Source organism: Filicampus tigris, chromosome 18, assembly GCF_054856515.1.
Source record: "Filicampus tigris isolate MCC_2025a chromosome 18, RoL_Ftig_1.0, whole genome shotgun sequence".
In the NCBI taxonomy this organism is placed as follows: Eukaryota; Metazoa; Chordata; class Actinopteri; order Syngnathiformes; family Syngnathidae; genus Filicampus; species Filicampus tigris.
In genome coordinates, this window is record NC_141234.1 from 1,519,179 (window position 1) to 1,531,864 (window position 12,686).

Here is a 12,686-nt window from a genome sequence, read left to right on the forward strand (position 1 = left end):
ATATTTTGCGTCCTTGAGTTGTTCAAGCAGAACGAAGGAAGATGAAAATATTAAAATATCATTTCGAACAATATTTATTTGTCTGTACAGTGGAAGCCCTTATGGTTTCCTCGATTTTTCAATGTCTTTTAATTTATTTAGGTTTTTAAATATTTATTTATTGATTTGAGGTTTTCTGGGGTTTCCCCGCCCCGCCATTTTATATTGATGCTGCTCGTTGCTACGGTGGTTGATGCACTTGGTATCGGGCAGGGGAAGCCCCTCCTCTTCTCGGGGTCAAGTGCCGCGACTGAAGCGAATTCGCATTCGGAGCGTAGACAACTCCTGCCACCAAACTCCCGCAAGTCCATTGTGAACGCATCTAAGGCAAGGTAAGCACTACCTAAGAAGCAACTCAACCCCCCCCCCCCCCCCCCCCAAACACGAAACAGCCCTCTTGAACCTGTTATCCGACTGGCTTAGGCCAGCAGAACAGGCGCAACCGAGCACTCCGTCGGCAAACCACTCGGAGGCGTCATCTCGACCGGATGCAGCGGTGGATTCCGAGCGTGACGTCACGCCGGAGCATCTTTTGAACCGCTTATCTCGATGGGACGCACCGGCAGAGGAGGTGCGACCGTCCGCAAATCGCTCGGGGTTGTCTTAAAATCATTTCGCCAGAATACATCGTGGGTCGAATCTACGACTAGGCGCATCCCAACACTTTGCTGGCATCTTGAAGTCGCCATCTGAACGGCGAACAGGCGCAAGCAAGCCCGCAATCGGCAAATCACCGCGAGGCGTCTTAACCGCGGCATCCCAACGGGAAACGTCGGCGCAGGAATTGAAGTCTTGGTGCACCCGAGCACGACGTCAGCAGCCACTTTGCGCAAATCACGCTGAAGCACCCGCTCATTAGGACCCCGACAGGCGCAACCAAGTAGTTAATCGGCAAAAAAAAAAAAAGGATTCTTTGCCGCCAAATATTAGAAAGAGCCGTCAGCGGGAGGCGCGCGGTTCAACCGAGACGTCAGCGGAATGCGAGCGTTGTCATCCCTGTGTTTTTTTTGTGCAATCAATGGTGCGCACCCTCACCTCGGTATCGTAGATCTCGGTGATGAGGGAGAAGTTGTACTTCCGGGACTCCCGCATGTGCTGGATGGCGAGCTGCACGGCGGGCTCGATGCCCTGGCTGATGCTGCTCATCAGCGCCGACTCGTTCATGGGCATGAGCACCATGATGGGCAAATTCTCGCCGTTGCGGGCGAACCAGCTGTTGTCCTGGCCGCGCTTGGTGCGGTCGTTGCACACCTTGGCCAGCGCGGTGCCCGCCAGCAGGCAGCACGCCGCCGCCGCCGCCAGGAGGAGGAGCGCCGCGCGGCCGCCGCCGCCGCCGCCGCGCTCCCTCCGGGCCGGGGCCATGCTCGGGCGAGGGGCGGGTCAGGGGGTAATCCCCAAAGTCACAGGGCGGGCATCGGCGCTTCCGATCCGGGCGCCGCTACTCCGGGATGCTTCGGTCGCCAGCGCCCCCACCCCACCCCCCCCGCCTACCCCCTCCCGCCCCCAGTGACGAGGAGAGGGCGCCAAAAAAATCCGCAGCAGCCCCCGCAGTGGGGAGAGAAGAAAAAGCACTGCAGAATATTCCCAAGAAAAAGGCGCAGGGAGTGCAGAGGAATTACTGACACCGCATACAGCCCACCTCGCAAAATAAGAAGAACACCAAGGAGGAAAGGGGGGGAGGTGGATGACTCTCAGCTTCCAAGTAAATTCCCAGCCAAGCGTGCGCAATCCTTGCGGTACAAAAGGGGGGCGGGGGGTGGGGGGGGGTTGAACCACAAATCAAGCCGGCGTACGGACGCGAAGAGGAGCAGCGGGAGGAAGGGCTGAGTGGACGCGGGATGTCGAGGGAGTCAGCCCGCGGGAGGGATGCTCATATTCGGATGGTGCGTCAGAAAAGCACCGCTTGACGCTGCCGCTGCCGCTGCCGCTGCTGGTGATGGTGCGCGCAAGAGGGATGTGGAGGAGGAGAGAGGGAGGATGCGGAGGAGGGGAAAGAGAGAGAGAGAGAGAGAGAGAGAGAGAGAGAGAGAGAGAGCCAGGGCGAGAGAGGATGCACATGCATGCAGGCTTTTTTGCAGGGCAGACTCATGACAGCCCGGAGGGATTTAACTGGGCTTTTATGCTGCGCTCCGAGCGCGGCGCACGCGTCCCTCGGCCAAATAAAACAAGGCGGTAAAAACGCAACAGGGGCTTTACCACTGAAAATTGTCAAAATTCTCTCGTGAAAATTCAGAAAAAAAGCAAAATCGATTCACACTGAGGGCTGTTCCTAATATTTGGGGTGGATTGAGGGGTATTAAATGAAGGATGTGCTCACCTACATTTGCGGCAACTTCAAATAACATAGCGGAAAAATGCAAAAAACACCGACAACAAAAAACTATTGAGATCCAAGAGGAGATTAAGGGCAGTGAGACAACAGGAAGATTGTGGTGTCAATAGTGTGTGTTCAATTTATATTAAAAAAATTGGGGGGGGGGCCACGTCAGGGAGACCAATAGTATCCCAGAGGAGATTAAGAGCAAAGTGCAGCCAAGTGGAGACTCTGGAGTCTTATACTGCAGTGCCTAGGTGAAGATAGGGTTATTCCATGCACATTTGTTTGTCACTTTTTGACATGTTGGCCACGGGAATGAGACCAGTTGTATCTAAAACGAGACTAAGGGCAAAGGGCTTCCAAATGGCGATTGTGGAGTCTACTGCTGGAGTTCCTAAGTTGAGCTAACGATATAGCATGGGTATTTGTGTTTGGCATTTGTTGATATGTTGGCCACCTAAGGAGACCGGTTGTATCCAAGATGAGACTAAGGGCAGCCAAGTGCCGATTATGTATTGTTTTAATACGGCGTTGTCCGGACCTAAGTGTAAGATTTATATTAAATATAGAATATCATGGCTAGGTTTCTCTGGCATTTGTTCAAACGCTCAAGACCAAAATGCAATCTTAAAAACATCCCCGACTGCATCCAAACGGAGAAAAAGCGCCGAGAGCATCAAAGCGGAGACTATTAAGTAAAATAGTGCATTGTCCAGATTTAAGTGTATCCTCGTATTCAGCGTGTGTGCTCCTTTTGACACATTCTAGTCAAATTGTAGCCAAGAGGAGACTGTGGGCAAAGTGCCGCAAAGCCCCCGTACACTTGAGTTTGGCCGCGGATGTGGAGAGCGTCCATTAGCCGCACTTCCTGCAGGTCGGAGGCTGGCCGAGTGCTTTTTCTATTCACGCGTCTAAGCGAGGGGATTAAGTTCCCCCGCAACCCCCGCCCGCCCCTGCGCCGATAAAAAATACAATACGATTGCGCTATAATTCATGGGATTGTTAAACAGGCGTGGGAAGAGGAGAGCCAGTTGGAGGGAGGGGGAGCGTGGGGGGCGGGGGGAGACGGGGGGGGGGGGGCAGCGGGGGTCATGTGACGGAACGAAAGCTTTTTCCACTCGTCAGCTTCGACAGCAAGAAAGCTTTTTGAGCCGCTGCGATTGCGGATCAAAATCTGACGGCAACCAGTTTATGTATTATTTTAAATTTAAAAAATTAATAAATAAATAACTATATATATATATATATATATATATATATATATAAATATATATATATATATATATATATATATATATATATATATACACAATTTTAGAGAGAGGAAAACATTGACAAGAATATTTTGGACTTTTGCAGCCTGAAAATGGCCAGGACAGTAGTCACTGATCGCAGCTGTCCACAATCCATCAATTTCGAATCAATCAGGAATTAGCATGCTAATGCTAGTGTTAGCCCCCCTCGCAATCACGCCTGGCTAGCGCTTGAGTCGTTAGCTGGAAAGACGAATCGATTTCTCACCTCTTCTTCTTTCTTGTCCCCGTTCTTTCTGTTTTCATTATTTTTCATTCTGTTTGTTCCTGTTTTTAAATGTTTCCCTTGTTCATTGTTCTCGTTTTCCCCTTTTTCCCGTTTTACTTACTCTTTTCTTTTGAGCGTTTTATTTTTATTCTGTTTTCAATGAGTCTGTTTTCCTCCACTTTGTTTTGGTTCCGGCTTTCTTTCAAATTGTCTTTCCTTTTTTTGTAACCTGTCTTGTTCAGCTGCTTAGTCATGCAGAAGGGTGGCTGTGTATGCCTCTTCACGCTGGGACAGTTTTTCTGTGCAACAGGGGAGTTCGAAATAATCCCTCTGTGGTTGTTTGTATCGTGATATTTATCGGAAATGCAGCCGTACAGGGCAAGGTTGGTGAGGGGACAGACGGGAAAAACAACAACAACTAAACAATAGAGAACAACAGCAGAATAACATGTTGAATGACTACTACTGTATTACTCGTTTGCCTTTTTGTTTTTGCCTTTTTCACACTTTTTAACCTTTTTCTTTTTTCATTCCCCTTTGACTTCGGGAGTGTCTGTAAATGGATTGAGAACTGTTTATCTGGCAGAACTCAAGATGTGCTGGCTGGCAATCAAATGATGTGAATATCTGTAAAGGGGGTGCCACAGGGGTCTGTTTTAGAACCACTGTTGCTTTCCACGTATGTTCATGACTTTGACGTTGCTATATGCAGATGACACAGTCATCTACTCAATCTCCCCCTTAGTTGATCAGGATCTGTAAAAATTCGGTCCGATTTCTATAAAATCCGAGCCAAGCACGATTGCGTCCAGTTAAGCTAGACTTAGTCGCCACTATTTTCTCGATGCTAGCTAACATTAACCAAGGCAGGCCTTCTCCGTCATGGCTCGCTAGCATGCTAACATTAGCGCCAGCCCTGACATCTTCCGGTTGGCGGGCCTTAACGGCTTCCCTTGTTCCATCCGTCGCTCATCCATTAATCAGATCCGAGTTGTTAAACACCACGGCGGAGCCTTAACGTTTTATTACCGTGGCACTTAAGCTAAAAACAGGCGGACAAGCAAGTCTCTAATATGCTCAGAAGAGGGGTGGAAAAACGGATGGCACCAAATACTCGGACAGTGGTTAGATGCCAAAGGGATGAAAACCGTGACTCACAAATGTCAGCGGGGACAATAACTGCCGTGGAAGCAAACGTCCATCTCGTATTTTGGCGTCGTGAATGATTCATACGAGGCTTCAAATCATGCCGACCCTCCTTAACGAGCCGCCGGGCCGACGGATTAGCACTAATTGCGGCGTACTCCATCAAGGACGCAAAATAACCGTGCAGATGTTTGCACTCCAGTAATCAGGGATGGAAAATTCTACACAGGAATGATAGATTCATCGGGTGAATTGATGTTTTTGGACATGTGCATTCAAAGTTTTGAAAAAGGTCAAATTAAGTACTGACAATTAAGTACTGAAACTGAAACCGAAAAGCCCAAATCACTTTTTGTGAGTAGTGCACATTATCTCGTCGAATGGCGAACGCTTTGGTTGACTCCAAAATACGATGCGATGCGATTCACTCAAATTAATATCCGAAACGATTTACAGTGATGTCTTGCCTTTCAATCGTCACTGTGCACCTTGGCCACCAGGGGGGAGTGTAAGACAGTACTACAGACAAAATCAAAGAGTTTCGCAACTAAGTGACTGGGTAACTTCAGTACTTGAAATCGTTTTTTTTTTTGCAGTGGATAAAGAATACATGCAAGTATTGTTATATCGTCTCTTTGAACATGTTGTAACACCATTTGTGTTTGAGTATCTGTTTATCAAATCGTTGTAACCCCGCCACATAGATGCTATTCGTTAGCCCGTTTAAGGCATTTTAGGCTGTGTGTTAGCATGAAGCTAGCAGACAATCAAAGTGATGTGGCTGTTCCAGATATGCGACGTTAAGTTAGTCTCCGAAAACATGTCGTTTTTTGTTGTTGTTTTTTTTAAAGTGTGTTGTGTAAATGTCCTCCAAAGGAAAAAAAACTGAAGGGCACCCGGGAGAAAGACGTCAAGGGGGGGGGGGGGGGGGGGGGGTACGCGTTTACGATTCAGGTAAAGCGGCGACAAAGCGCCGGCAAACATTTGTTCTGTACCATTAAACGGCACTATTGTGTCCGCGTGGCTGTGCGGGAAAGTCGCGCTGAAGGACATTCTTGAGAAGATAATCTTGAAAGAGGCTGCAAGGAGAGGAGTGGGGGGTGGGGTGGGGGGACTATGCAACACTATGCCACGCTGCAACGCTACCATGCTACATTTGTCCTGGTCAGAGGAGGTTATTAGCGCTCCCTCTTATCCCAGGAAGCAAATTAAATCAAGAGCGCGTCCAATCAAACAGGCCGCTGGCTTCAAAGGAGGCGTGCGGCGTGGTGGGAGGACGCCATTTTGATTAGCAGAAGAAGAACAAAAAAAAATGAAAGAAGTGGCATCTTACATAACGGCTCTTGCAGCGAACGCTTCCGACGTGCCTGTGGGTCAAATACGCCGCGATTGAACCGAGACGCACGCGCGCTGTATTGTTGCCACCGTTGGGCCATTGTTGGGCGCCAGTGCGTGCAAGTGCATGCACTTGGCAGGATTGAAAGGGGGGGGGGGGGGGGGGTGAAGAAGAAGCAGTCAAGTCACAAAGGTGAATGACTCTGCTTGTTAAGCTCGTTTTATTTACTGCACCTTAACGATGCAGTGAGTTGGTAACTCGAGAGGGTTTTTTTTTTTTTTTTTTATTGTTTGGTTTTTTTTTCCTGGAAAAGTAGTCACATCGGCGATGCGAGTGTTCTACCTGACAGCGACGACTACGGGTACAGAAAATGACAGCATTATTTTCAATTTCTCTGCTGCTTTTTCTATATTTAAATCCATATTGGCAAATCCAATGCTCTTAACATCTCTCACGCTTATATTTTATGCAGAGCCTTGCAGGTTTTTTTTAGGTTTGTCGTCGTGCCAGTTTTGAATAATTTAGCGTTAGCACGCCGCTAAGCGAGAAGGCGCCGGGGATTAACTTGGTACACCGCGGCATACATATATGACTGACGTCAACTCCAATACACCGTCCATATGAAAACCACCCGGCAGTCAATGAAATAAATGACGTCCTTAAATGAGTCTTTCACGCAAACATTTGAACCACTTCCAGGCCCGAGCGACGACACGAGCCAGTACAGCGTGTTCGTTTTTCCTTTTTTTTAAAAATTTATTTATTTATTTAAAATAGACCGTCTGCTGCCGCTCTGGCGCATTATTCGCTGAACAGAGCGGCAACATCCCAAAATATTTTCGGAGTCAAAGCCCCTTCGCCGCAGCCCCTAACAAATGAAAGGCATGAAAAATAGATGAGGACGCGAGAGGCGCTTCATTCATATTTGATGGCCGGCCTTTGGATGCATTACCCAAAGCATCACAACAAGCCTCGCGTAATGGTCGCCGCAAACGGGCGCCACTCGCATGCAGAAGCGCCACAACTGCTGGAAAGCAACAAAAAAAAAAAAAAAAAAGAAAAAAGCAGTATTGCACGCAGACAATGATAAGACAAAATGGCTGACCCGAGAGAAAAAGAAAAGATCCAGACTTTTGGGGGGCGTGGGTCAGCATATGTGCCCGATCAGAGGTCATTCTAGGCGGGCAACATGCCGAGCAGGCCTGGGCGCTTGGCTGCGGAGCTCACAGTTTCCAAAACTGCATTTCTGGATTTGTGAGCATATTTTGTGAATCCCGAACCACACGTGCTGTAGAGCTGAGCAATGAATCGAAATTCCATTACAGTACAATTCCGATTATTACACTCCACCATTACAAATTGGCATAGATGTAAAAAACGATTATTAATATGCATTTATAGCCAACGCAGTTTGTTTACACAAGGAAATCAAACTTGAATGTATACATTTGCACCTTTCTTATGTTATAATAACTCATTTTATGAATTTTGTTTGCTCCAAAAGGAGCTTGCATATCGTGTTGCAAAGAAATGTATTTGTCTTTTATGTTTAAACATTTCCTTCTTTTGTCCCCAAAAATAAATGATCCTTTGAATAATCGCGATTTCAATTGTTACCAAAATGATCGTGATTGATGTAAAAAAAAAAGACAAATTGTGGAACAGCATAACCCCGCAGTCATGAAAAATAATGAGCCTGAAGGAGCATCTGTGATGGCAGAAGGGTGTGTGTGCCTCGTGTGTGTGTGTGTGTGTGCGCGCGTGTGTGTGTGGCAACCATTCCCCCCCCTACCAGCAGCCATTAGATCAGTTGTTGTGGCCATATCGATCGTGCGCACACACACACGGTCTCTTCATTAAGAGTCTCGGGGGCCATGCAGTCCACCTGCCACTCACTCACTCGGCCTCCACTTCATGGATTTTGTGTCGTTCTTGTGCGCGCTTGCTCGTGGCTTCGAAAAAGAAAAAGAAAGAAAACGGTACCTGCTTCTATGTGCGTGTGTGTGTCACTCTGGTTTCCACGGCGACGGCGGATCGAGACGTGACGAGCAACAGGAGCGGCGCATGCTTAATCTCCAGCTACACAAGGAAAATGAAAGAAATGCTTTTAGAGCAATGACAAATATAATAAGCAACTGCATTGTTTTAAAAAAAAAAAAAAAAATTTCATCTTACTAATTAAATGGTATTTCATTGAATAGCTCAATGAATAATAATCACTTTTGCAATATACACTTACATACATGCAGTATATACATATATGGATATACACATGTATATGCATATACAGATTTTGGGGGGGGGCGATTTTTTGTATACTTTTCTTCTTTTTACCAAAACTACACACGGACAACAGCAGAAACTAAATATACTTACACAAAATGTACAACACAAAAGAACAACTACATTGGCCTTTTGAAAAAAATGTATTTAAAAAAAGAAGAGTTTTATGGTTTGTATAGAAAGCAGTTGGGCAAAGTTAAAAGTGAACTCCAGCATTTTCTTCACAGTGCGTTCTATGCACCCCCCCTAGTCTAAACACGATATTCCGATTAATATAGAAACTTGCGGAATATGAATTGAGCAGCAAAATCCACTCGTTTTTATCCGTCTCAGCGGGCGGCCATTTTGCCAATTGCTGACGACTGAAAATGACATCACACTTGCTCGAGGCTCAATAAAACGACCGATCGCGGCCCAACCTGACGATGTCACATGACCGAGGTCGGTAAACTCAGCTTGACAAAACAGTGACACGTTTTACTCAAATGTTTGCCTAGGAAGCAAAATGTCAATGACAAATTGGGTGACGATTGATTTGTTTACAAGGGGAGGTCCCACACGCGGGCAGGACAGGATCACACCGCTGAGATCTACAGCGGGGGTGTAGCCAGCGCCATCAATTAGCACATCGTCTGCACTCCCGCTTCTCAGCCAGCCATTTCCGGAACTCCGCCACGCTGAGCCCGCTCCGTGGCAAAAGGTCAGCTGCTTGGCTCAGTGGCCCGCCCTGCCCCCGCATGGAAAAAAAAAAAAGAATAAGTGCGTGAATGGAAGCCACAAATGAAGGGTGAAAAAGCAGCAAGAAGAGGCAGGGAAGGAAAATGGACGCAAACTAACCAGGAATGAAAGGAGAGGGTATAACGAGGGAGAAAGTAAAGAAGATGGGAAGGAACCCACAAATGAAGGCGGGATTCAAGAGGGAGAGCAGGAAAAGGAAGAAAAGAGGAAAAGGGAAGGCTGTTGAAAAGGAAGGAAGAAAAGGGAAAAGGAAGGAGAAAATGAAGGGAAGAAATCCGGAAGGAATGAGCCCTCAAAAGAAAAACTTCAAAATGTGGACTCTGGCTCAATTCGCCGCCGGTGATGGCAACCGTACGGCGCGAAGGAAATGCTAACAATGCTAATGCTAACAAGCGTAGAAAAGCACAATCACGATTCATTCAAGACTGCAAACAGATCAAGTGATCCGAAGTCTGATAAAAGACACTTGAGCAAAGCACGCCCTCGTTGACTCGAATGATTAAAAGCGGGCGCGTGTGTGTTGCGTCACGTTTCCATCGCCAGGCCATCCGTTTTATTTTGCCAGTCCGGCCGAGCGCATTAGCATCACATCAGCAAAGATTTATGCAGGACTTGTATTTTCCTAACCCTCACACGCGGTGCCGGCCGAAAAAAGAATGGATTACTCGAGCGTGCTCGTTAATTTTCTGGCTGGAGAACTTTTTAAAAAATGGTTACATATTCAGAAATCCGCCAGGTTTTTCAGTAATTGGTCTTCGTGCAGTGTGTCGAGGACCACGAGGAGGAGGGAGGAGAGAGGCCTCGGCGGAGTGATGAGGCGTTTAATTCACACACTCAGACAAGCATTTGACCTGCATCGCTACACCAAGACGAGGCGGGGGGGAGGGTGGGGGCGTGGACCCTCGAGAGAGAGGACGGAATTCAATTTAATCACATGGTGGCAAATGCAGGAGTCAAAGTATTTAGCCCGGCGAATCGGGGGCGTGTCGAGGTTGGAGACCTCGCTTTGGGCACCTGGGACAAGGTGTGAGGAAAAGTGCCAGGAATGATCCGGGGAATTTCATGGGAAGAATGATTCGCATCATTTCGAAGATTTGTGGGCGGGAAACGAGTATTTTTTTTTTGGGGGGGGGGGGTGGGGGGGTGTTCCACATCCTGTAAACAAATCAATATCAGATTTTGATGGTCTCACACGCGACGGCGCAGCCGCTGAACGTCAAACGCGGCTTCTGGGCAATCTGGGACCCGCTGGCACGTTTGCAAGCGGCTCCCTCCTAGAAGTGGAAGTGTGTCGTCTAATGTATGCAGCCGCAGCTCCTGAGCTCTTCTGGGTATTGGGGATTACATCAAGTGAAGCCACATGCGGTGGAGAAATGGCCCAGTCGCGTGTCGCCCTGACAACTGAAGCCTGAGCATTTCCAAAGACTCAACCCGTGGGGGGCCTTGTTTTGCATTATCATTAAAGACACATATGTGCTATGGGAGACGGGCGCGGCGTGTTCTGCCACCCCGCATCAAAAGCGAGGCCCGCACCGATAGATCCTGTATCCGCGCCGACAGAATCCCCACGTTCTGTTTTTTTTTTTTTTTTTTTTTGCTATGCGTTTCACATGGATGCGCCCAAAAGATTAAAAAAGGGGGCCACCAAGGAGAGGGGAGCAGCCGAGCCGAGCGGCATCTCGGGCGGAATTTCAGGAAGGTGGTGACGATTCGTCACGTTTTCAATCGAAAGAAAGGCTTTCTGCTCGTTTTGGGCGGCGTGCAGCGCCACCCGCGGGGCGCCGGTGAACGGCACCCCCTTGACATCTGATAGCTTCGCTTTGGGTGGGGAAACGGCAACGGAATGGCATTCAAACCCTTCGGGAAATACGATCGCATCGAGCATGTACACAGGAAAATGAGCCCATGTTACATAGTTGTCAAATTCCCTCGCTACGTCGCCACTTTAGTCGCGGGGTTTTCGTTCGTCACAATAATGTTATCTATTGCAGATTTACCGCGCTACTTTGACGATTTACTTGCGATTTTTAAGTAGAAAAAAAAAAAATGTCTTTTAAAAAATTTTTTTAGGTGAAATTTGTTTTGCAAAAACCATGAACATTAGAGATGATTCTCCCCCAAAAGACCCACGCGAGAATGAAAAAAAACGCCCACTTAAGTAGGCTAAAGTTGTACTTTTTCATTTAAAATGGCTTACCTGAACTAGAATCCCGCATCGCATTGTACCCAAAATCCTGCTCCTGTAAATCTTTGTGGCGAAAACATAAGCTAGCTGCCACGACTACGACGACTTCCTTCCGTCTATGAAGAACAACATCCGCCGGACGTAGCGGCAGAAGCGGAAGATCAGTAGTCATGGCAACCGGCGTACATTTCTCTACTTTGCTGAAATTCACTTCTCGCGCCGGAGCACGGAACATGTCACCCGTGGAAAGTGAGGGAGCACTGCATCCCGTTTCTTAAAAAGAACATTTGCGGTACGGCGTTTGGCCGGTGAAGGCCGATTTTTCTGCAGATCACATTTACTGTTAGCTCAGACAGACAATGTGAACAAATCTTTTTGGTTTTTTTTAATTGCAAACTCCCACTTCAACCTACTGTAGTGTGGTTCAATTGCCACCCTAAAACAAACAAGCCACGCATACATATGAGGTTCAGATTTATTGCACCGATACCTGGTACAAAAAAAGACACGCAATCGATTTTCCTTTTCACGGTCAACACTTAAGGCCACCATTGTTCCTGACACGTTCTAGTCCAGCAATTATTTATCATCATTTGGAATTTGTTCAAACGTATAGTTGTGTGCAAAAAAAAAAAAAAATAGAATGTCCAAAAAAAATAAAATAAATCCCCTCTCATCCCTTTTGAATGTGACTTTAATCTCATTGCCTAGCTGCCATTTAAAGCGTTTTTCTCCTGAGCAATTAAACAACTTTTCCTCCGAGTGCCTCAGCGGTAAAAACATTTTCTGCCGCCGTGATTAATCTCACCGCCACTGTGGACTTTACATTCACAATCGATCGCATTAAAAAAAAAAAAAATCTGTCAAAGTGCAACATTCCTCCGAGGCCCGTGAAGGTGAATGCCGAGGTAATCAAAATTGCTCCCATCAACCTCCTCCGTTACCGTTAAAAAATTTGATGAATTGTAGAAAATAAAATCTCATGCTGCAGGAGGCCATGTCGGAATGTTTTTGAAGGGAGGGAAGAGCGTGGGAAAAAAAAATTAATAAATAAATAAATCTATGGGGCAGCCATCTGCTGCCGCGGCACTCCAGAGACGCCGTCGGCCTCCTTTCACAGC

At 47.2% G+C, this 12,686-nt stretch overlaps 2 protein-coding genes across 5 annotated transcripts in view; both read right to left on the reverse strand.

Moving 5' to 3' along the window:
- gabbr2 (gamma-aminobutyric acid (GABA) B receptor, 2) overlaps nt 1-1,981 on the reverse strand; it is an 81,119-nt gene extending 79,138 nt beyond the window's left edge. Inside the window, exon 1 of the mRNA XM_086014288.1 lies at nt 1,075-1,981. Within this exon, the coding sequence (XP_085870414.1) occupies nt 1,075-1,401 (327 nt within the window). The 5' untranslated portion in view covers nt 1,402-1,981. The remainder of the gene's footprint in view (nt 1-1,074) is intronic.
- The window catches only part of galnt12 (UDP-N-acetyl-alpha-D-galactosamine:polypeptide N-acetylgalactosaminyltransferase 12), a 42,168-nt gene that overhangs the window by 21,318 nt on the left and 8,164 nt on the right, over nt 1-12,686 (reverse strand). For 3 of the 4 annotated variants that reach the window (XR_015082041.1, XR_015082040.1, XR_015082042.1), the window contains exon 11: nt 8,343-8,438. The gene's annotated coding sequence lies outside the window, so the exon portion shown is untranslated. Of the gene's footprint in view, nt 1-7,880; nt 8,439-12,686 lie in introns of those variants that run through there. The other variant, XM_086014289.1, reaches the window with a different exon arrangement.